This window comes from Vombatus ursinus, unplaced genomic scaffold (assembly GCF_900497805.2).
Source record: "Vombatus ursinus unplaced genomic scaffold, bare-nosed wombat genome assembly UNPS02014799.1, whole genome shotgun sequence".
Lineage (NCBI taxonomy): Eukaryota > Metazoa > Chordata > Mammalia > Diprotodontia > Vombatidae > Vombatus > Vombatus ursinus.
In genome coordinates, this window is record NW_020954577.1 from 8352645 (window position 1) to 8377734 (window position 25090).

The window sequence follows — 25090 nt, forward strand, 5'->3', positions numbered from 1 at the left end:
GAGAGCCAGGGCTGAGCTTGTGAACCTCCCCGCAGTGACCCGAGGTCATCATGGCGGAGGAAGGCTGTGGTTCTGGGATGGCTGCTCCTCGTCCCCAGGTTTCATCGCTTCCGGGTTGGGGCTGTGAGAGGAGCTGGGCACTCCTGGAGAGCAGATCTGTGCGTGGTTTATGGATTCAGAGCTGGAAGGGACCTTGGAAATCACTTAGTCTAACCTGCCATCTTGCAGATGAGGAAATTGTGCCCCAGAGCTGTTGTTACTTGCCTAGGACAGCACGGCACCATACGCAAGTCGCAGGGAAGTGACTTGCTCGAGGTCAAGTAGTGAGTGGTAAGACCAGGATTTGAACCCAGAAGTTTTCATAAACGCATTTTTAGAAGTTTGTTTATTCATTTGTTCTCAAGCAGGTCCGAAGCAGCTGGAAGGTTTTAGGTGGCTTCTTTTTCAGGCATGTGGAGGTCACATGAGTTCCATTGAGTGCTATCACTTCTAAATTCCTAAGAGAAAGCCTTCCAATGATTCCCTGCCATCATTCATGGGCACCCGAGGCTGAGCTTGTCTTTGAATTGGGTTGTCTGTGACGTACAATTTTTTTTTCCTTCGCTGTAGGAATTAGAAGGAAATAAGTCTGTAAAATGTCTGATTGGGGGGAATAGATGCTGCAGAATGAACCAAAAGATGAGATTGGCTGTGACGGAAGCAGGGGGATGGGGTGGAGGGTGCCTCTGAAGCCAGCAAAAGGAGGCTTTGCCAGGAACCGGTCCATTTGGTTCTGGTTTTTGATTATTCTTGTTCCCTTGTGTTTTAAAATTACCTTCATTCCAAATATGTATATATCCCTTCCCCAACCCCTTCCCAGAAAACCATTTCTTGTGACACAGAGGGGAAAAAAAGTTCAGCAAAAGCAACAAAGTGTGAAAGTATATATATATATATATATATATACATATATATACACAGTGTTCCATCTTAGTAGTGGTCCTTCGCCTTTGTAAAGAAGGGAGAGAGAGAGATTTTTGCAACTTTATAATTATTTTTAAGTGGACGCTGCCTCATCTGTCCTCTGGAGGGCACTGTCATTACACAGCTTTGTTTCCCTTTTCTTGCTGGTTTTTTTTCCATTTACATTGTCGTAGTCATTTTGTAAGGGGCCGCTAGGTGGCGCCATAGCACACAGCGCGCTGGCCTTGGAATTAGAAAGATCCTAGTTAAAATCTGGCCTCAGACACTTCTTAGCTGCGTGACCTTGGGCAAGTCACTTAACCCCTATTTGCCTTGGTTCCTCATGTGTAAAACGGGGACACGCTGGAGAAGGAAACGTCAAATCACTCCAGTATCTTTGCCCAAAAAACCCCAAACCTCACAGAGAGTCAGACGTGACTGAACAATGAATCGCTGTGTATATGGTTTTCCTGGTCCTGTTTTCTTCCTTCCCCATCTGTCTCTCTGAGTCTTCCCAGGCTTCTCTCAATTTTCCAGGTTTACAGTTTCTTACAGCGTCGTAACATTCCATGATCCTCCTCTGCTTGGTTGGATTGATGCACGTGTATATTTTTTTATCTGATCTGCCTCGTCACTCACTGTTGGCCAGTCTCCCTTTCTGGGTAGGGACGGACAAGATAACTCATCTGCCCTAGGAGAATGCAAGCTTCCCGAGGACAGGGGTGAGTCCTTGTTTTTGTCTCTGCATCTCGGGGCCTAGCACTTAGTAGGTGTTTAATAAATGCCTCTCAGCTTGGATCGTCGTTTGGGGAGCCCTGCACATCAGTCTCTTTAATGCAGACGCAGTCTCCCCAGCCCCTTTCTGCCAACTTTTCCTGCATCCACACCACCCCTCCACAGAGACCAGAATGCAGTCCAGTCAAATGGACCAAGTCATGTGTGCCTCGAGTCCTAACTGCGTCAATTCAAATGACTTTTTCACCTTTGTTGCAATTAGCCTTTTCTGGGGCTTGAGGAGCTATTTTTTAAAGAAGAGCTATGTTCTGGCTGTCTCAATTTCCAGCTGTCTTGTATGGTCAATGACGGCCAGGTCCCATTTGCTGCTTTTCATTTACCGGATCATGATTTTTTTATTAAATTTGATCATTGCAGCTTTGTTTCTGGGGTAATAAGGGCAGTGGGCTGGGTTTGGAGTCACTGGACGGGATCTAGTCCGACGTGGGCCTGAATGTCATTGAGCTCAATAAACATCGTTAAGCACCTACTATGTGCCGGGCCCTATGGCTGCAAAGCCAAAAATGAGACCATTCCTGCCATCCGGTTACTTAGCCCTCCATCTCCCGGGGCAGCCCATTCCACAGCTCTTACAGTCAGGAATCTGAGAAACAAGTCTCAGCTGCCTTTTTACAGCTTCCAATCAGGGCTCCTGGTTCTCCCTTCTGGGACCAAATCGAGCAAAGCTAATATCTCTTCTGCTTGGTATTCCTTGAGATCCTTGAAGACAGCTGCCATCGCGTCCTCACCGAATTTTTTCTTTTATTAAAACTCTTCATATTAAAAATCCCCAGTTTCTCAAAGGATCCTCCTATGGTATGAAGTGCAGGCTTTTCGCCATTCTGGTTGCTCTCCCCCAGATGCTCTCCAGTTTGGCCGGGTCCTTCCTCAAACACGGCTCCCACCATCGGACGCCATCTCTAGCTGTGGTCTGACTGGGGCAGTGTCCGGTGGGACTATCGCCTCCTTATTCCTGGAAGCTCAGCCTCTCTTCCTCCGGCTTGAGATTGCCTAGAGAACCCGATCGTGGGCCCGGATGTGCTCCTTGCTGCCAGTAGGACCTTGGACAGATCCTTTAACCACTCAAGCCCTCAGCTGGTTGACTTGGGGATCTCCCTGAGGTCCCTCCTTATGATGCTGTGACCTGGTCCCAGCTCTAGGTCCGCAGCATCGATTGTTTCCCCTCATTTTGTCCTCGCTGTGGATGAGAAGGAATCCATCTGCCTTTCCCCATTCACTTTGTGAAAGTGGAAGATAGATGTCATGCTGTCCCCTAGCCTTGTGTTCTTTGGGCCATGTTAAGTGGGAGTTCGGGGACTTAGCTGGGTACCCAGGAGTTGACTCGCACAAGAGCAGTTGGGGCAGATGACTGGCTGTTCCAGGGCCAGTCGGTCATCCTCTGCCTTCCTCCTCCATTTGGTTCCCCGATGTGCCTGAGCCATGCTGAGCAATAGGGTCCTGAGAGCCCCCTCCCAGCCCCAGTCTTGCTGGAGGTGGGAAGCTTGCCTGGGAGCTCTGAATTGGCCTCACTAAGTTTCGGTTTATGTTGTTTTGCCTGGATTCCCTCGAGGCCCCTTGCTTCATCAAGGGGGAAGTTCGTAAGGCCATCAGGCCGCGGCAAGACTCTGGGACACTCATACTCGCTCCTCTCTTCCAGGACAATAAATCTGAAGAGTCCCCTGCTGCAGCAGGTCCTGGAAGGGAAGAATGACGTTCTGTGCATCGTGACGCAGAAGATCGTGACGACGCAAAAGTGTGTGATCTCTGAGCACGTCCAGATAGAAGAGAAGTATGGCGGCATGGTGGGCCTCAAGACCAAGAGGGTGAAGGTAGCGCCTCAAGTCGCGCCAGCCGGGGGGGGGGAGTCTGAGGGGGCTGGCGCTGTGCTCTCCCTGGCCCACTGGGGAGGGGGCTGCTTCAGAAGCAGATGGAACTCCCTTCCTGGTGGCCCAGGCTGGCTGATCGCCGGTCAGAGGGCTTGTCCTGACACGGGGTGGGGGGGGGGGGGCTACATGGGCCCTGAGGGTCTTCAGTTCTAAGCGAGGGGAGGCAACCTCTCTTAAGATGTTCTTGATCACACGGCACTTTTCGTGCCAAGAACTCGAAATCCTTCCTTCTCGGCTATAAAGTGGTCAACAAAAGAAGCCTTATGTTACCATGACCAGGGCTGGCCCTATGCCCAGGCCGTGTAGATGGCTGCCTACCTGGTGTGATTGGGGCAAAGCGAGGGGAGTGCTTAGGCTGGCCTAGAGGAAGCCTTGTGGACGTGGGCCTCCCCTGCTCCAGCCTGCTGGGGGGCCTGAGCAGCCCGGGACGTTTGATCTTGAGTGAAGCCCTATCGTCCTGGCTTGGGTCGTAGAAGGTGGAGCCCGGGAAGCTGGAGTCGGGCTTTCCAGTCCATGAGCACGCTGGGAGCAGGCGTGGCCCAGGGCCCTTCGGACTGTGGGCTGGGGTCGGACGGGCAGGGCTTGGGGGCCTGCCTGGGGGAGGAAGGCCTGTGGGGGACCCAGAGTGGTCGAGTGGCCTGGCTGCCGGCTCTGGCCCTGGCACGAGAGGGAGCAGATCAAAGGAAGGAGGTCATCTAGGACACACGTGCCTCGCACATTCCCACTCGCACTGGCACACACTTACATTCACTTTCACACTCTGTCTCACACTTACGCTCTCTGATCCTTTCTCATATTCTGGCCCCCTCCGTCTCTGTCTATCTCTTTTTCTGTCTCTCTCTCATACTCTTACTCCCCTTTACAGATGAGCAAACAGGAGCCCAGAGGCCACTTGCTTCAGGTCACACAGGAAGTAAGTGGCAAAGTCAAGATTTGAACCCAGGGCCTGTGACTTTCATCCTCCACCTTTCCTACTCCAATGCTCCTATTGACCTTTGCTTCAGTCGCCTTTCACGGGTCCCATCACATAACTTAGGCTTGAGAGGCAGTGCGGCCTAGTGGATAGAGCAGGGCCAGCGTTACTGGATCCTAGATCAGAGCGGGAGGAACCTTGGAGGCAGCAAGTCCAACTCCCTCAATTTGCGGGTGAGGAAACTGAGGCCCAGGGAGGTGGAGTGAGTTGGATTTGAACCCAGGTCCTGTGTCTCTTTCTGCTTCTACTTTGAGTTCAACTCCCTTTTCTCCTAGATCCCGACTGTGTGACCCTGGTCAAGTCATGGACCTTTTTGGTGCCCCAGGTGACTTGTTAAGCTCTAGGTTAAGGATGATTGTCAGCCTGCATTGGAGGAAGGACTTTCTGACCTGGGAGGTCTCCACAAAGATGAATTCAGAATTCTGGCCCCTAAAAACGAAACAAAACAAAAAACAGGGGCAGCTAGGTGGCGCAGTGGATGGAGGACTGGCCCTGGATTCAGGAGGACCTGAGTTCAAATCTAGCCTGAGACACATAACACTTACTAGCTGTGTGACCCTGGGCAAGTCACTTAACCCCATTGCCTAGCAAAAAACAAACAAACAAACAAAGCCCCCAGAATTCCGGCCCCTAAGCCCGACAGCTCCTTTTTTATGATGTGTCAGGGTCGACAGCGTGCTCCATTCTGCCACCTGCCACCCCAGCTCGGTCCCCATTGAACAGTCCACAATGCTGAGGCTGGCAAAAGAAGTGCTCTGCCCTCGGCCACACCCAGAGCAGGTGACGGCCAAGGCCGGCCATCTGCGGCAGCTCCTGGTCCAGGAATCCGGAGGCCCAGGCTCCGCCTTTTTTTTTTAATAATGGGAGAAGGAGGCTCAAAACTGGGCAGGTTAAACTGTTTAAACGTTGTGTGGTTTCATTAATATCTCCAGATATCATTCCCCCATACCCATCCTCCCCCCATGGATGCTATGGAGCTTTAGGGTGTATATAACGATGACCTGCCCAGGGCCAAACAACCAGGACGTGTCAGATGTCAGCCTCGAACTAGATTAGAGAAGCAGTATTTCAGTCGTGACTGGCTTTTCATGACCCTATTTGGAGTTTTCTTGGCAGAGATACTGGATTGGTTTGCCATTTCCTTCTCCAGCTCATTTTACATTTGAGGAAACTGAGGCAAGCAGGATAAAGTGACTTGCCTAGGGTCATACAGCTGGCAAGTGTCTGAGGCTGGATTTGAACTGTAGAAGTTGAGTCTTCCCATCTCTAGGCTTGGTGCTCTATGCACTAGGGCGCCCCCTAGCTGCCCCGTCAAGAGGGACAGCATACTACACTAGAAAGAACAGTAGAACAGTAATCAGGAATCAGAAGGACTTGGGTTCGGATTCCCCCTCTGATGATTGCTGTGTGATTTTGTCTACATAAGGACAAGCTTCCCACAACTGGGCGTGTTTGAGAAGGGAATGTGGCTTTGGGTGCTGAGCTTGCCGTCAGTGGGGGGATTCCAGCAGAGGCTGTAGGTGGTATTAGAGCTTGGGCACAGGTGGGATGAGGATTCCTCCACACTCCTGTCCGTGGCTGTGGACCACAGATGCTCCTCGGTTCTCCTGCCACAAAGGTTTACCCACCTTCTTCCTCTGAGCCTCCAGTAAGCCTGCAAGGCGAGGGTCACCCCGTGCCATTTACCGCTAAGGAAACTGACAGTCAAATGACTTGGCCAGGAGTCCATGGCTCTTAGTGGCCGACAGAATTTGAGCTCAAGTCCTGCCTCCTTGTATAATGGTCTTTAGGATTGTCTGCCTAAACTCTTTGGGGCAGGGGTTGGTTTGTTTTTGACTCTTTGTCCCCACCAGTGCCTAGCACAGAGCCAAGTATACCTGGGCGCTGTGTGAATGTTTGTTAAATTGTTGAATTTATAAAACTCCTTGAAGGTCCCAGCCTGGTGGGGGGGGGGGTCCTTCCTTCCCTTTGTCCCCTTCTCTTCCCTGGCCCCTTCCCCAAGTCCTGGAGGCTGTCACCGAAGTTTCATGGTTTACACAGACACCGTGGCCCCCAAGCACCGGCTGCGGCTTCTCTCCTCCCGCACTTTCTTCCCTCTGCGAAGCTCTCGGCCTCGTTTGGCGTTTTCATCAGCGCCTTCAAAGCTGTTTCAATAAACCTCACCAAGGGGCCAGAGCCGGGGCCGCCGAATGCCACCTTGTCCTTTCAGGGCTGAGGGCGTAACCTCGTTTTCCTCTGAGCCAGTGCTGAAACCTCGCTTTCGGTGCCAGCAGGGCTGGCAGCTGGGGGTGAATGAATATGAGGGGCAGGAAGAAGACCCCCTCCCTCCCTGCCCACCTCCTCCCTCTCCCTCAGGTTTCCGTGAGCGAAGATGGGAATGTGAAGAGAGATTCCAACGTGGTCCTCGATATCCCGGTGTCCACCCCCATCGCCTACAGGGTCCTGGAGCTGTACGTCAAGAAGGATGGTCAGTTTGGTGAGTGTCCTGCCTTTCAGGTGGCCCGTGGGCCACCCACTTCAGGTCAGCTAATGCCTAGTAGGCACCTACTGTGTGTCCGAGCACCATGCTGAGGATACAGATGAGGGAATAAAATGAACCAGCTAGGGGTCTGCCTGCAAGGAGTTTACATTCTATTGGAGATGTTATTGTTAAGTCATTTTTCAGTCATGTCCAACTCTTCATGACCCCATCTGGGGTTTTCTTGGCAAAGATCCTGGAGCGGTTTGCCATTTCCGTCTCCAGCTCATTTTACAGGTAAGGAAACTGAGGCAAACAGGGTGAAGTGACTTGCCCAGGGTCACACAGCTAGTAAGTGTCGGAGGCCAGATTTGAACTTAGGAAGATGAGTCTTCCTAAATCTAGGCTTGATGCTCTTTGCACTATGCCACCACCTAGCTGCCCTCTGGAGATGTATAGCATATAATTAGACCAAAAAAAATATGAAGCACTTATTAAGTGCCTACTATGTGCCTAGGTGTCATCATGCTAGACTTGGAATGGGGAAGACATGAGTTAATATCTAGCCTGAGACACTAGCTGTGTGATGGTAAGCAAGTCGCTTAACTTCTGCCTGCCTCAGTTTTCTTGTGAAATGGATGCAAATAGCATCTACTTTCCAGAGTTGTTGAGAGGAACCAATGAGATACAGTTACAGAGCTACAGAAATGTTAACAGGACTGCCGATGTGTAAGGCATTAAGTGCCAGGGATACAAATAACTGAAGGTAAAACTTTCCCTGCCCTCAAGGAGCTTCCATTCCAATGGAGAAAACAATGACTGTGGTCTGGAAATTCAGAGATGGTGAGTAGAGCCACTGGGCTCTCAATGGCCAGGCATAGTGGTGTGGATTATTACTGCTCCTAGAATGAGAGAAAGTGGGGGGCAGTACCCCCAGGAAGGCGGCTGGCTGCCCTGGCTAGGTGGAGGTGAAGTGGACAGCAGATGCTGGGGGAATGACAGAACACTTACAACTCTGGAGATCCCAAGAGGGGCCTGGTCATGGGCAGCACCCAAACTGAGGGCCGTAGGAAGCCTGCAGAAGGGTGGGGAGGTGGGCCATGCGTTTGGCTGGACAGAGAAGGCACGAAGCCGACTAATAGAAAATCAACTGAGGAGAGTAGGTTGGAGGCAGAATGAAAGACCCAGCGTGCCAAGGGATTTGTATGTTGTCTTGGAGGCAAGAGGGAGGGCTTCTTCAGCTAGGGGGCGCAGTGGATAAAGCCCTGGGCCTGGAGGCAGGAAGACCTGAGTTCAAATCTGGCCTCAGACACTTAGTAGCTGTGTGACCCTGGGCGAGTCACTTCACCTTGTTTGCCTCAGTTTCCTTTTCTGTCAAATGAGCCGGAGAAGGAAATGGCAAACCACTCCAGGATGTCTGCAAAGAAAACCCCAAAGGGGGTCATGAAGAGTTGGGCACAACTGAAAGAACAGAACATCAACAATCACTTTGTGTGTCCTGGACCCCTTTGATGGCAGTCTGGTCAAGTCTACAAAATGACAAAGGAAACCAATTATTTTGAAATACAAATATTACATATTGAAATATCAAAAAATATTGAAATATAATCAAATATTTAAATATTTATCAAAATGTCAGAAACCAAAATCGGTCCCTGGGCCCATCAGAGCTGCTTCAGGCAGAGTGCCTTACCAACCTATGAAATGAGAAAGAAGTTTGGCCCCTATCTCTGAGAGAGAGGCAGGAGGCAGCCTAGCAAGACGAGACAGTGTTGGGCTTGGAGTCAGGAAGCCCTGGGTGCAGGAGGCCCTCTGACGGTACCTTCGCAAATCTCTGGGGTTTGGCCAAATCTCCTGTGTCACGGAGGGGGTGGCGGCAGGAGTTCCCGCATAGATTCTTTGTGTCTTGGTGTTTGTTAGACTGGCAGTGTAGTCAGATCAGAGTTCTGGAGCCCCAAGATCCCAAGTCAAGATTGGAGCCCGACTGTGCTGCTAACCAAACCCAGCCCTCCTGTGATAGAATGGGCCCAGTCCATTTAAAGATGCCTTCCACCTCTCAGTCCTGTGATCTCGTGTTCCCTCCTAGGCTACCAACGCCTCAAGAACTGGGAAAGCATCTCATTCTTGGTGCGGGGTCCATGATTATTAAGTGTCTGTTGAATCAAATCGGAATCAGGGATGGTTCAGATGAGTGCCATATTCAAGTTGTTACCTTGGGAAGAAATTCCCTGTCCTCTATGAGGATTCTGTGGCTCACACCATCTCTAGACCTTCTCTTCTGGAAGGGAGGGCTACAACCGTTTGTTGACTGGCTGACTAAGCCAATATGGGTCCCTTAGGAAAATAAACCTAACTTTAGCAACATCCACGTCTTCCCTTTCTTTCCACCCCTCTCACTCCTCTTCCCTCCCTTTTCTCTGTCCTTCCCTCTTCCTTTGCCCTCCCTTTCTTCTTCCTCCATCCTAAATGGAGGATCTCCCAGTTTGATCCCCCTTCTATCTCCTAGCCTTGGTTTTCCACTTGGGTATTTTCCCAGAATCGGACCCACCCTTGAAAGTTGCCGATTTGTCTTGAGGCTGTTCGGTAGACTGGGCTGCAGCATTTCAGAGGCTGCTGAAGCTTCTGGAGTTCCAGCCCTGGGAAGAAAGCACGGCCCTGCCCTGGCCATCCCCTCCCCGGCTCCTGCTATGTCTGTGCAGTGCATGCTGAGGGGGAACAGTAGAGAGCACCCACCACATTTGTCCTTTCTTGTTGACACACATCAGGGGGCTTCCCTTCCCTTGGAGAAAGCTTTCCATGTGGGTCATCATGGGGTCAGATGTAGAACAGGACTTCCAAGGCCATCTAGTTAAACCCTCTCATTTTATGGATGAAGAAACTGAGACCCAGGAGGGGAAGATATTTGCCCCAGGTCACATAGGTGGCAAGTGGCATCAGTGGCATTTGAACCCAGGTCTTCTGGTTCCAAATCTAGTTCTTTCCACTACCCTAGACCTTCCTTGAAAGACTTTACCCAAAAACCACCTGAAGCTTGGTCCCTCACATGAAAAAGCCAATACTTTCACCAATGACAGAGCCAGCTTGTCTGGGAGGCAGCCTGGGGACACTGGGAGCTTGTAATTTTGTATAGTTGACCTTGAATCCTGTCCCCCCCTCCCCTGGGGCTTTTGGGCTGTCCCAGCTTCGTGGAGGCCTGAGCCCCTGTTTGCATTTCAATTTCAGACCTGCTTTCCCCCTTCTCTTTTCTTTGCAAATAAATTGGTCTTTGTGCTATTGGGAGATGGTCCCCTGGGACTTCTTTCCTTTCCTTTGGCTCCTTTCTCATGCCCTGGCCTCAGGAAGGTGGTTCTGTTTTTCGTGTGGGGTCCTTGCTTTCCCATCGCTGAATCGCCTGTTTGTCCAGAGTCTTTGTTTGGCGTGACTGGCGGGTGAGTGTTGGCATCCTGTTCTGGGTTTTGTCTATCCGTGTTCCGAGTCACTCTTGCCATGGAACATTCTGAATAGTTCCACATTCTATAGTTTGGTCTTTGGACTGGACTGGACCAGACTGGACCACCAAAGACTGGTCCACCCCCCACTTCTGGCCGCAGCTAATCCAAAGCCATTCTGGGAAGAAGCTGCCTCCCCTTTCCCAAGACCTAGAGCTGAGAGTCCCCTTTGGCAATGCGCTCTGAGGTCCCCCAGTTCTTCCACTTGGGCATTCTTCCCAAAGTCTCAGCTCACTCAGCTTGACTGCAATCTGGTCTCATTCTCAGATGACCATTCCTTGATAGAAGTTAACCACCCGCTCCCTGCTGCTCAAGGTGCCCCTCTGTGGGACTGAAGATTGTAACCGAGAGAGACACTGGGATGTGTACTGCTGGACCTCTAGCCAGAGACACGGGGCTCAAGCCTGACTCCAGCATCTCCCAGCTGGGTGACCCCGCACAAGGGACTGAACCTTGGAGACTGGATTTTCTTATCTATAAAATGGGGATAACAACGGGGATACTGTGAGGATTGAATTACATAATGCATTGAAAAGTACTTTTCAAACCTTAAATCACCATAGGAATATTAGCTATTATTATGATCATTATTATTTTTAGAGAATGCTTAAGCATCATTCATGCCGTGGTTCATTTTACAGAGAAGGAAACAAAAATTCTTCTCTCAGAGAGGCTGAGAGCTTTGTTCAAGGTCACACAGGATTTCCTAGGTGGCGTATAAGCTCCAGTCCTCCTAACTCTCCCTTTGATCCTGATTGGCCATTTCTGCGATTGTGGTGATTTGTGCTCCTATCTTCTTATTTTCTACTAGATAATTCTTATTATCCCTTCTTATCCCCTATTAGATTATAAGCTCCCTGAGAACTCAGAAAGGCTTTGTCTGATTTCATCTTCATATCCCCAGGACCTAGAACTGTGCCGTACAAGTAATAGGGACTAATCAATGCAGGTTGAATTTTTGTATCCAGTGTCTGCTCAATTCAATTTAGCAAATGTTAAATTGAACACCTGCTGTTTTATGATGAGAAAACTGAACCCCAGAGAAGGGAAAAAGTGACTTGCCCAAGTTTGTCCAGGTTAGTGAGTGGCAAGGTAGAATTTGAACAAGGGATTGGCATTGAACTAGGGTCTTCTGACAATGAAGTGACTTGTCCAAGGTCACACAGCTAGTAATGTGGGTTTCAAAGCCAGGTCTCCCTGTGTTGAGTGCAGCACTCTGCCTACTAAACTCTGGCTCTCGAATAGCCTTTGATTTTTCAGCCCTTGTGCATTTACTATTCTGAGTTGGGGTCTTATCCAGCCCCTTCTTATGCTGTCAGCTCTCTCTTGAATACAGGAACTAGAATAAACCTTGTGGTTTCCCCTCCCCCCCCACCCCAGCCAGGGCATCCAGGATCTGCCATTTCAGAAACAGGATCCACCCACAGCTGGGTAGCTGGGCCTAGAGAGCTACTTGCTCATGTTCATATCTATGGATAGATCTGAACCCAGGCTTTCTGACTTCAGATCCATATCCCCTTCTCTGTAAGCAGTTGGATGAATGGATGGATGGTTATGTTGTGGTTTAGGGGTGCTGGGAACCCCGAAATGCAAGGGTACAGGGCAGGAGTCTGCCTCGAAAGAATTTGACCACTCAAGCCTTCTTTCAGTCCAAGTAGTGAGTTTATTATGACGTTGGTTGGGTTAGTGAGATTTCTACTAAATCTGTGGTATTTGTGATGCCAATACAAGCAGGCCAGATTCCTAGTGAGTCTGCACATTTGATGAGGACAAAATTGGTACTTTTATATAGAAAAAGACTGTGAGAAAATCTGGATGGGATCTAGGAGCTGGCAAGTAGCCTGGGGTGGTGGGGAGATAGCAGAGAAAGGGACCCAGATGGGATTAAGGAGTGTCAAGTAAGCTAATTAAGTAATCAAGGTGGGCTGGGGTGGGCCAGATGCCTCAGCAAACTCCTGGGATCTGGGCCATGTGGGAAAGTCCAAGGCATTTTAGGGTTCCATCATTAGTGCCCCATCAGTTACCATCAAGAAAAAAATATTGCTACTGTACTGTGCACTTTAGACAGAGCCTGCCAGAAACAGTCTGTGTTTCTAACAGTATTCTAAGTCCAGGCATTTCTAGCTTAGAGAAATAGACAAACGGGCATAGGTGCCCTCATGTCCTGGGACATCTTAGGCACCAAGACAATGTTTATAGGGCTCTTGCAATTAAGGGTTAACATTCCAGATAACAATAGTTACTTAATTTTTAAATAAAACTTGTTTGACTACTCTCCGTATTGATTGACTAGGCCTCCTTCCTAAGGTCAGAAGCATAATCCTTTCTGAGTGGAGAAAGGCAGTTGAGTTCCATCTCAGAGAGATCTCCTTTTACTTTAGCCTTTGTTCTCAATTCCTTACACATTTTCCTAAAGGTCTTTAAATAATATTTCTTAATAGTTTCAATTGAATTAAAAGGGAGGTTTTTAATATGCTTTCACAGCTAGGAAGTCACTTCCTCATTTTACAGACTGGAAAATTGAGGCCCAGAGAAGGAATCTACCCTGAGTCATAACACGTTATAAATGGCAGAAGGGAGATTGTAGAGGTGATGTTGTTTGGAGGAAGGAGGTGAAATCTGGAGTAAGAGAACCTGTTTAAATCTTGCCTCTGATGTGTATGTGTTGTGTGACCTTGGGTTAATCACTCAACTTCTGGGGCTGAAGTTCCTTACCTGTAAAATTAGAAGGCTGACCTGGTGGACGCAGTGATCCTCCCAGCTCCAGATCTGGGACTTCTAAGAACCTAGGTCAAGGGCGGGGAACCTGCAGCCTGGAGCCCCCATGTAGCCCTCTAGGTCCTCAAGCGCATCCCTTTGACTGAATCTAAACTTCACCAAACAAATAGGCTACGTGTGGCCTTGAGGCTGCAGGTTCCCCACCTCTGACCTAGGTCTTCCCACCCAGGGCTCTTTTTCTACAGGCGACTGACTCAAAGTTGGAGCTTCCCTGTTGGAATACTTGAACCCTGGCCTGAGGAGTGATGTGGGTCAAGAATTTTGTTGCTGAGTTGTTTCAGTCATGTCTGACTTTTCATGACCCCCTTTGGGGTTTTCTTGGCAAAGATACTGGAGCGGTTTGCCATTTCTTTCTCCAGCTTATTTTACAGATAAAAATTTTACGGGAAACTGAGGCGAACAGAGTTAAGTGACTTGCCCAGGGTTACACAGCTAGTAAGTATCTGGGGTCAGATTTGAACTCAAGGTGAATCTTCCAAGGCTGGTGCTCTATCCACTGTGGTACCACCTAGCTGCCCCCTGGGCCTAGGACCAGAGCCCAATTGAATTCAGCAAACATTTATTTATTTAGCCGGATACCTTGTCCCTGGTGTCCCTGCCCTTGATGAGCTTGCATTATTATGGGAGAGAAGGGCAGGTGGTGCACAGCCTGAGTCTTTCCTTAGCTGCTCCCATCTGATAGCAGCCTGTTTTGCCCTTGAGTTATGCCCCCTTCTTTGCTCAGTGAATGCCTATATGGTGGTGTCCACACAGGGAGATGGTTTTCTCCCAGTAGGGAAGGGACAGCCAGGGGAAAACTATAATGCTTCAGACACACACACCACCCTCCCCCCTTTCCCCTAAGGCACATCCATTAACACTGACCCCACTGGCTGGCTTATCTTCTATCCTATGCCACAGAATTCTGCTTGCTGCAGGAGAAACGAGGCGGCTTTGAGCGAGAGAGTACCGATGGCCCCGATCAACTGGATGTCGGGATCTTCGGAGAGTTTCTCTTCCCCTTCATGCTGGACGCTGTGGATGGGAATTCTGAGGCTGCAAAGCTCGTGCCTACTGAGGGGCCGTTGAGCTCCTTAAAACATGGTATTGTGAGCAACGTGTGACTTGATTAATCCCCGAGTTGGCCCTCAGCCAGGGAAATGTCCTGGCCAAATGGTTAATGTGATGGCTCGCTTTAGTCTTATTCTTTAAAGTGTAGATGTTTTATTAATGTTTTCTTCAAACGAGGGGGTCTGCCCAGGTGGCCCCTGAGGTCCCTTCCTGCTCTAAATCCCACCTTGGGACCTCGAACAAGCCTCTTCAAGCTCCTTTTGACCTCAGTTTGCTCATCTGTAAAAGGAGAGTATTAGATGGGATGACCTCTGAGATCCCAAGACCTCCGACCCCGTAATTCTGAGACCTCAGGTCTCATAAGGAATCCACCTTATGAAGAAAGGATGAGGAGGTTTGGGTTTTTTTTTTTTAATGGAGGTGGGGGAAGGTTTTAAAATTTTTTTCAACCACAGAAGCCTTGCTAAGAATAGCTAGTCATCAGCCAGAGCGGCAGCATGGGCTTGTGCATCTGTTTTTCTTACATTCTCGGCCTCGCTGCCAGCACCAGCACCAGCACCAGCACCAGCACCAGCACCAGCACCAGCTCCATGCTGGGAGCCACACAGAGCACCCTTCCAGATCATTTACCACATGGCAAGGAAGGCTCTGGCTGGGCGCATGGGTAGAGGCTGGGCAGCCGTTGCTGACGCTTCTTTCGCCTCCAGCCTTTTGTGTCTGGAGAGGCTTTGGCTGGGGGTGGGGATGGGGCTTGGGAAATGGAACTGAAGATGGGACAAAAGTAAAGGATAGCATGGGATCTCAGGATGTTGGTGTCTGAGCCAGTCAGATCCATGAGAAACAGGGTGGTCCTGAAGACCAAAACAGCGAAAGCAAATGTTTATGGCCAGGAGAATGAGCTGGGGTGGGGACGACGGAGCAGGGGCTCATGGTCCCAATCCTACGTGTTGTCCCAAAGTGAAATGGGCTGCTTAGGGAGAGAGGGACTTCCCCCTCCCTGGTGGCCTTCCAGGGAAGGGTGGATGAGCTTTCATTGGGGGCTGTCAGAGTTGGGGTTCTTATCCAGGAAAGGCTCAGACTACAGGGCCATTGAAGTGCCATCCAACTGGGAGATTCTGTGATTAGATTTGACCCAGATAGTAACAGTAGCTGACATGTATGTAGCACTTGGTTGTCTAGTCATTTTTTTCGGTTATGTCTGACTCTTCATGCCCCCATTTGGGGTTTTCTTGGCAGAGATACTGAAATAGTTTTTCTATTTCCTTCTCCAGCTCATTTTACAGATGAGGAAACTGAGGCAAACAGGATTAAGTGACTTGCCCAGGGTCACCCAGCTAGTCAGTGTCTGAGGCCAGATTTGAACTCAGGTCTTTCTATTTCCAGGCCTGGCACTCTATCCATTGTGCCTCCTAACGTATTATATAGTACTTTAAGGTTTGCAAAATCCTTTACCTATATTCTTCTTATCGTCACAACAAACCTGTGAGGTGAGTGCAATTATTATCCCTATTTTACAGATGAGGAAACTGAGACAGATAGCTTAAGCAACTTACCCAAGGTCACAGAGCTAATAAGTGTCTGAGGCAGGATTGGAAGCCGGGTGTTCTGGGTACTCCTTCCACTCTGACACACTGCCTCCTTTCAAATGATCTCTCTAAGATGTCATTTAGGTAGGAAAGAAAACTGACTGACAGAGGTGAGTGAACTTGCCCCAGGTCCCCTGTGCCCCGTACTAAGGGGATGGATTAGGTTTAGATTAGCCAATGGATTGTTCTAGATGGTTCCAAATGCCCACAGATCTATGTTATAAGAAAACTGACACCCCTTCAGGGCTCTGGGGATTGGTGCTTGGTTTCTATGGAGAAAATGTTCATATTTAAGGAACCAGAGTGGGGGGCTAAATTGTAGAAGGTCTCCTAATCCAAGGGCAGGCTGGTCTCATGGCAGGGCAGTCATGGGGTGGTATGGATTTCCTGGCTACTTAAATGAGGTAACAAGGTACGGTCTCAGCAGTGGGGGAACCACAATGCCAACCTGTGCTGTGAGAAAGAACGAGACCTCCCCAGTGCCATCTACCTTGCAGCCTGATTGGCCTGGGAGGGTGCCCCCTTTGAGAAGCCCAAGAAAGTAGACAATCAGGGGGATGGACCTGGGGACCTCAAGGTCTTACTCTCTTTCACTCTTCTCCCTCAGCCTCTAGTTCTCGAGTTGTCCTTGGTGTCCTGAGGTCCATTCCAGCCTTCTGAGTATTTGCGAGGCGCTCTTTTGGGTGCTGAAGACATAAAGACAAACCAAATTGTCTCTGTCCTCAGAGTGTGTACAACATGTCCCCAAAATCTTCATGCCATTTTAAGTTATTAAAGCTAACAAAACTTAAAGCAACATGAAGACTTTGGGGATATGCTGTATTTAACTGGGGAGATACAACATGTGGCCAAAAAAATACAAAATATGTGCAAAGTAAACACGAAGTTACGTATTTGTGTGTTGTGATTTGTATGTACATATATGTACGACTATATGTATATGTATACACATGTGTATATTTTAATAATTATAATAATTGATATTTACATAGCGCTTACTATGTGCCAAGTGCTGTGCTAAGTGATTTACAATTATTATCTCACTTGATCCTTACCACAAACCTGGGAGGTAGCTGCTGCTGTTATGCGCACAAATAAGGAAACTGAGGCAAATAGGACAGGACTTCCCAGAAATCATAAGTAATTGACCCAATTAATATCCTTCTAGTTGTTTCTCACACGAAAAAAAATAACGAAGCTTTAAGATCAACATTGTCTTTTCCTCCGCCCTGTGGGTGGGATCTGACCATGTTCTAGCCGGGCAGAAAGCCGAAGACTTGGAGAGGACCACTTGGCCTGAGTCTGATGTACCCAGTGTGGGAAATGGCACCGAGGGGAAGGATGCCAAGGGGCTGTGGAAAGCCAGAGCCCCTGTTCTCTCCTGGCAGAGGCTGGTGGTGGGCTGGGACCCAGGCCATGTGCTGTTGTTGCTTCCGCAGGGATACTGCTCTTGGAGAGGAATTTCCGTCCCTTTGTGGAGCTGTCAGGGCATCACCAAGCAGCTCTGTGTGAAAACCTCTGGGAAATCCTGTTCAACGATGAATTGGTGGTGGCCCTGGACACTGTGGTAAGGGAAAGGGCCTTCGAGCCTCAAGACTTCTACTTTCTCATCCGTGACTGGCATAAAGTAGGTGCTTAGAAAATATTTCACATGAGCCAGACTCTGGACTTAGGGGGAAGTGGGTGCATAGCTAGAAGGGAAGTCATAGTTCCCTAATTTATCCTTATCATTCTTTGCGTGTGTGTGTGTGTATGTATGTATGTACATATGTAGGGGTGTGTGTGTGTAAAGAGAGAGAGTCATACAGGTAGAAAAGGAGATAATCAAATCCAGGGCCTCAGTTTCCTCATCTGTAAACAAGGGGGTTGTACCATATGATCTCTGAAGCCTCTTCTAGCTTTAGACATTTCCTTGTCTGATCCTAGGGTCCTTTCCAGATTTCCTTGATACCCCAGGAAGATGGGGGTCAAAGGGCCAGGAGCTATTCATCTCCCTCCCCAAATGATCTAGTTGGATATAGAATTGGCCACCCCAATAGATGGAGGATTCCTTCTTGGCAAAAGTTGATAAAAGTTTTACTGATGCATTTTGGTGTGTGATTTTTAGTACTTGTCACCATGTGACCTTGGGCAATTCACTTAATCTCTGTGGCCCTCGCTTTCTGCAGCTCTAGAGAGAGAAGATAGGAATGGATGACAAGTGAGGTCCCTTCCAGCCCTAAGTACCACCCCACCCCCACCAAACTGGCTCGCCTGTTATTCCTCATACCTGACTCCATCTACCACCTCTCTGCCTTTGCACAGGTCATGCCTCCTGCCTGGAGTGCCCTTTCTCTCATCTTTGCTTCTGAGAACCCCTTACTTCCTTCAGATCTCAGCTCAAATGCTGCCTCCTATTTGAGGTCTTTCCTGATTACCCCGCTCTCCCAGCTACCATTGCTTCCACCCATTCCCTTTTAAAGGCAGCTAGGTAGTGTAGTGGAGAGAGTGCTGACTCTGGGGTGAGGTGCATCTGAGTTCAAATCTGGCCTCAAACACTTATTAGCTGTGTGACCCTCTATCTAACTCAGTTCACTTAGCTGTAAAATGAGGATAATAATAGCACCTACTTCCCAGCATCGTGAAAATAAAATGAGATTACATTTCCAAAGCACTTTGCAAGCCATCAAATACTATATCAACACTAGCTAGTATTATTTTATTTACATTGTCCAAACTTATCTGTGTATGTGTTGTTCCCCCTGAAGAATGCAAGTTCCTTGAGGGCAGACTCTCATTTTGTTTTTGTCTTTATATCCTCAGTCCCCTACAGAGGCCTGGCACATAGTAGGTCATTGATAAGCAGTTGTTGGCACTTAGTAGGTGATTGATTCTTGTTTTAGGTACAGGCTGGAATAGAGGGTTCTGCAGGCTCTGTGGCACCATCTCTCTGGGGATTATTGGTCATGCATGTGCTAGGAGCAGGAAGGAAGGAATGAAAAAAAAATAAACATTTACTAGGTGAGAAAGCAAGACAGCGTGGTGTGGTGGCTACAGCTGACCTCAGAACCAGGAAGCCTCAGATCTGAGTCCTGCCTCTCATTCATCCTGGCTGTGTGACCCTGGCCGAGTCATTTACCTTCTTGTTCTCTAGGTAACCAAGGCTCTAAGTTGCAGAGAAGGTACTGACCTGCATTGGTGGAGGGAGTTTCTCCACCTGGGAGTTCCCTATATCAATGAGTTATTGTTCCCAGACCCTATTTTGTCCCCTATCCCTGATTAGGGGCCAAGGTCTGAGCCTGGGATGACCCTCGCCTTCCAAAGTGTGCTTTCTGCCTCCGATTCCATGGAAAAGTCACTTGCCTCTCTGGGCCTTAGTTTTCCTATCTATAAAATGAAGGGATTGGATTAGATGAGCTCTAAGTGTCCTGGGATCCTATGCCTTTGCCAGCTGCTGCTGTCTATCCCTACATAATCTGGACTGCCTCCTTCTCTCCTAACTCCTCATTTCTTTAAGCACTAACAGTACAGACCCTGGAGGCTGCATGGCTTCGAATGGTAGGCACAGTGAGGGGGGGTGGGCAGCAGGGCCAGGAAGCTCCATTGGCTTTATTGGGAACAAACAGACTAAGGGGTGCTGGACCTCGTTCTCTTTCTTAGTTATTCTGCTGGTGAGGTGAGGTTCCCAAAACTCCTAACGTGCCACAGCAGAAGCCGGCCGGCTGCCAAACAACCTTCTCTCTGGCCCTTGGGGACAGCTCTCATTCACTTCAAGTGACTGATGGGTGAAAATAAATCAGTCCAATTTTTAATTAACTTTTTTTTTTTTTGGCAGAGGCTTCTGAAACTCTGACTTAATACCTTTCCATTTCTCAAAAAGACTTTCCATGTTTTCTTCCTGTTGAAATCAGACTATACCAGGGAGCCTGGTAGCGGCTGTGGCCACAGGGCACTGGCCACCTGGCTGGGCCATGCCCTACTCAGCTGTTCAGCCCCAAGCACTGGAGGCAGCCTGGCGTGGCTGAACATGGCTGAATCGTACGTCCCCAAATAGTTCTTCTTTAAAAGTGAAACGTCCAGCAGGCTTCCTGTCATCTCTCTCCCCCAGATGTCCCACCCTGCTGAGTAAAAAGCTCTACCTGCCCTGGCTTGTGTGGGAAAGGAAAGAATGGGTGGGAAAACCTTAATGTGGAGAGGCTAGGGCTCCCCTCCTGGAGAATGAACATCTCCTTTCCAAAAAGCATTTGTTAAGCGCCTGTTAGGGGCACAAAAACAAAAATCAGCTTCGATCTACTGGGGTGGGAGGAGGTTCAGCCTGGCAACCAGATGATCTTAGCCCTGGAGCTGCATGGGGTCCCAGAGGGTCTCTGGGCATCATTTTGCAGATGATAAGTACACAGATGAGAGCTGGATCTAGTCTTGTGATCTCACTGGTAGAGGGAACTTCCAGGGGAGGAAATTCCTTCTCTCAGTGCAGGTTGGCACCTTCTCTGTCACTGGGAAGCTCGTCCAGAGCCCTGAGAATTTACACAGCAGTCTGTCTGAGGCAGGACCCGACTCTGGGCTTCCTGGCTTTGAGGACAGCTCTCTCTGTTACACTGCCTCTCTATGAATGCAGAGAAGTGTTTGCAAAACATTTAAATACGAAACAATTTTAGGGGGAAGGGCATTAAGAACTGGGAGAATCATGGAAGGCTTCTTGGAGGAGGTGGCACTTGAGCTAAGCGTTGAGGCAGAAGTGAAGTGCTGGGAGCATTTCTGGGGAACAGCCTGTACAAATGCCCAGAGGTGGGAAATGGAATGTTGTGGACAGAGAGCAAGAAGAGGGTAATTGGGCTGCAATGCACAGTGGGCTTGAGGGAAGTGATATGCACTAATCCATTAGTAAATAGATATGACTGAGGTCTGGAGGTGGACCTGAGGGGATTCTAACCGGCTTCCCCCCCCCCCCTCCTTTTGGCTGCTCTTCTCCAGAGGAACTGATTAGCTGGATTCAGATTTCCGCCCCCCCCGCCCCAGGGTCCTGTTATTAAAACTAGTAAGAGCTGTGAGTTTTAGACCCAAAGGCAAAATGCCCTCATGTTCGCCATCAGCTGCCATTGCCCAATTTGGAAGGTTCTGTAGCCACGCTTTTTGGGGGTTTCTTCCTTGTTCTGTATCTTTCTTCCTTATAGAAAATTAGTCACCCCCTCCCCTTCTTTTCTTAAATGGATTATGCTTATGGAATGTTTTTTTCAAACCTATAATTTCCATAAGGGAAACTTTCTTGCCAGTGTTTGATTATTTAAAAATAGTCACACTCTTTAAAATATTCACGTTGTATGTTTTTATAGATGGAAGGGTGTGTGCATGGGTGTGCATGTGTGTGAAGCAGGGAGCACGGAAAGAACCCGTGCTGATATTTCTTAGCTCTCAAAAGCTGCCAGTCTCCTAGCCCTGATTCCAGGCCAGAGTCGTCTGCTGCTTGCATTCGAAATGAACAAGCATCTGGTTGCCAGCTTATCTGCTGTCTTGCCTTCCTTCAACCTGCAGCTTGATGACATCTTCACAGGCGGAAGCCCCCAGCTGACCACACTCGCGGAGCTGAGCCACGTCCAGCAGCGGCAGCTCACTACCTTCCTGGGGCTGGCGGGACTCCAAGTGCAGAAGGATTTGCTGGTGTGGCCGGATACTCAGAGCAATCGGGAGCTGCTGTCCACCATCTATTTCTTCATCAGTGCTCTGGCAGGTATGGGAAAGAAAAAAAAAGTCATGCCCTGTGCCTAGAAAACTGACTTTGGGTTTCAGTCTGTGGGTCTTCTGCCACGCCCATTCTAACTGTGGTAGGAGAGTTGGAATGTACAGATCCCAGGGGCAGGACATCATAGATTTATCACAGAATCTGAGAGTTGGCCGACTGGTCCAACCCGTACGTGAAAGGAATCCATCCCTCTATCGTATCTAATGAGATCAGAGTGAGAAAGGATGCTGAAGGTCGTCTCATTTTACAGGTGAGGAAGCTGTGGTCCAGTAACATGTGACTTATCTAAGGTCACATGCGCTCTGCTGGCCCTCCCACTTCAGGCCAGCCCTTCTGGGTCTCCCTTCCACTCCCTGCCAGACCTTTGGCTCCAGACCTTTTCCTCCCCAGCCCCCAACTCCACCCACACTGCCCCCACCCACTCCCAGACCACCAAAAAGTCCTCTTTCCCTTGTCCTTTGCTTCAGCTGCTTCTGTCCTTTTTCTGGTTGCACTCTCTGCTTTGTGACCATTGTCCATCCCCCTCCCCCAGTCTCCCTTATTTGCACATACAGCTTTGCCTGCATTTGGCCTCTGGCCCTTCTTGTTTCCCTGATGGGGTGTGATCTCTTTGAAGGCAGACTGTTTTCATTTATGCCTTTGGTTCCCCAGCACAGTGCGTGGCACATTTGTTGTTATTCACTCATTTCAGTCGTGTCTGCCTCTTCATGCCCCTATTTGGGGTTTTCTTGGCAGAGATACTGGAGTGGTTGGCCATTTCTTTCTCCAGCTCATTTTACAGATGAGGAAACTGAGGCAACATAGCAGTAAGAGACAGAGCTGGGATTTGAACCCAGGTACTTCAAATCTCTTCCCACTGAACCTTGCAGTCATAGATTTACAACTGGACGGGACCCTGCAGGCCTCTACTGATGAAGAACCAGAGGCTTAGGGTCATATGATAACTTGCCCAAGGTCACATAGGTAGTAAATAGTAGAACCTGAATTTGAACCCAAGGTCCCGGCCAGTCCGTTCTTGGACAGTTCTCATTATTCAGCAGTGTTTCTGGATGTGAAGCCTAAATCTGCCTCTCTAATCTCACCCACTGCTGGTGGGTCTGTTCATTAGAAGAGAGGAATGCTGTCTCCTCTCTTCCTTCTAAGGATGTATCTCCATCCCTTCCCACAGTGGAAAAAAAGCCAGGTCCCTGTAGCCACGCCCTAATGCCATCCCATGCCAAATCAGGGAGTGATTCTGAGCCATCCTGAGGAGGGGCTCTCAGTGACCCCAGGAGCTGGGGGACCTGAGCTGGGCCACTGGTGAGGGGACTGCTCCCTGCTTGCATCACTGAAGCTGCAGGTACCTCAGGTATAGCTGCAGGTACCTCAGACTGTGTTTATCCAGCTGCCCCTCACCCAGGCAGCTTTGAGGAAGAAGGACCCAGCACAGAGAACAGCATGGCTTCCTGCAAGGAGATCAGTCAGTCAGTGAGCATCTACCTAGGACCTGCTAAGTCCCAAGCACCAAAGTTGGTGTCAGGGAGCCAAATACAAAGAATGAAGTAATTCCTCCTCACAGGGAGTTTTACATTCTATTGGAGGCTACAAGTACATATATGAATGTACATGGCTCATCTACAGTAATTATAAAGGCTGAACAGTTAACCACTAGGCAGGCTGGGAGGGAGGATGCCAGCCATGGGGGAACAAGGAAAGGCGTCATGACAGCTCCTGGCGGGCCCCCTCCTGAGGGGCTGTCCTGCTTGGGGTCCCTGGCATGGAGCCGTAGCATCAGGCCACCACAGAGGGACAGCCAGGGACTCCCCCTGGCGCCTTTCCCAGCCCACAGAGACAGCTAAGAAAACAAGAGACGCCTCTCTTAGCACTGGGCACCTTCTAAAAGGAAATTTTGTTCTCTTTTCATCCCCTCAGAAGGGATGAAAGGGAGAAAGGGGGCCTCCTTAGTCTCCCTGGATTTTTCCCTCCATGGCATCACTAGGGAAACTTGGGGGGTCCTTCCCCCCCTGGAGAACCAAGAATAGAGGCAGTGTGTGTAGAGTGGGTTAGCAGATCACACCAGACCAGGAATGAGGAGAGCTGGGCTCTAGCCAGGCTCCCCTGTAGCTCTGTGACCTTGGCTAAGTCATGTCTCTGGCTTTTCTCACTGGGGTCTAAGATTTTGTTTTTCCCCATTCCCCCATTGATATGCTGGGGGACTTTGTCATCCATAGTGTTGCATTTGACATCCTGTCCTGCTCCATGAACTCCTTAGGTCCCTGGGGCCAGTATTGACTTGGCTTCAGTTACTCAGGATCTGGGCAGCCTGCTGTACCCAGAGTCTGACTGTGGCTTTACCTGGCTCGTCCTCTAAGGCTTCTCCTGGAGCTCTGGAATACCCCTCTCCGGGCACAGCGGCCTAGCGTTTACCTTCTGCTGGGCAGCCCAGTGGGGAGGGGCCGGATCCAAAAGCTTATACCACCTGTGGGACTTTGGATCAAACTACTTATGGGGTCTCAATCAAACTAGCATTAATTAAGTGCCTGCTGTGTGCCTGGCACTGTGCTGAGGGCTGGGGATGCAAAGGCAGGCAATCAGTCCCTGTCCTGTAGGAGCTCACGTTCTGAGGGGGGAGACCACGTAAACAACTGGGTCCATTCCAGACGTGCAGAGCAGAGGGAAGTTAACCTAGAGAAGATGGCACTGCTATTTGAGGGGGCAAGGAGCAAGATAGCACGGTAGATGAAGTGCTGGACCTGAAATCAGAAAGACCCCGAGTTCAAATCCAACCTTAGAGACTTCCAAATCCAACTCTGTCTGCCTCAGTTTCGTCATTGGTAAAACGAGGGGTTAGGAATGTATATGTATAGCCTATATCAGATTGTGCACCGTCAGGAGCAGCTAGGTGGTGCAGTGGATAGAGCACTAGGCCTGGATTCAGGAGGACCTGAGTTCAAATCCGGCCTCAGACACATAACACTTACTAGCTGTGTGACCCTGGGCAAGTCACTTAACCCCATTGCCTAGCCAAAAAAAACCAAAAACAAACAAACAAACAGATTGTATGTTGTCTTGGGGAGGGGGAGAAAAATTTTAAACTCAAAAGCTTATTGAAGTGATTGTTGATAAATCAAAATAAATTAATATAAAAAAAAAATAAAATGAGGAGAATAATAGCATGTACCTCCCAGGGTGGTGGTGAGAATCAACAGGGCATATTTATAAAGTGCTTAGCTATGAAAATTCTAACTTATTACCAGGAAGCTACAGAAGGCAGAGTTTGAACTGAGTGGTGAAGGGCACTGGGGAAGCCAAAGGGGTGCGGTGGAGGGAAGGGCAGGAGGGAGAGCCTTCTAGGTATGGGGGACCTTGCAAAAGCCCGGGGGGCTTTCTCTGGGGCTTGGCTTAGTATCGCAAGGCTAACTGCTCTGTAGTTCAGTGCTCTGTCTGGGTCTGCTCC

At 49.3% G+C, this 25090-nt stretch overlaps 1 protein-coding gene across 4 annotated transcripts in view; it reads left to right on the forward strand.

Annotated features, from left to right (window-relative positions):
- The window catches only part of GSDME (gasdermin E), a 50625-nt gene that overhangs the window by 16743 nt on the left and 8792 nt on the right, over positions 1-25090 (forward strand). For 3 of the 4 annotated variants that reach the window (XM_027872445.1, XM_027872447.1, XM_027872446.1), the window contains exons 4-8: positions 3374-3545; positions 6931-7051; positions 14200-14382; positions 17375-17502; positions 21447-21642. In XM_027872445.1, coding sequence (XP_027728246.1) covers positions 3374-3545; positions 6931-7051; positions 14200-14382; positions 17375-17502; positions 21447-21642 — 800 coding nt within the window. Of the gene's footprint in view, positions 1-1587; positions 1665-3373; positions 3546-6930; positions 7052-14199; positions 14383-17374; positions 17503-21446; positions 21643-25090 lie in introns of those variants that run through there. The other variant, XM_027872448.1, reaches the window with a different exon arrangement.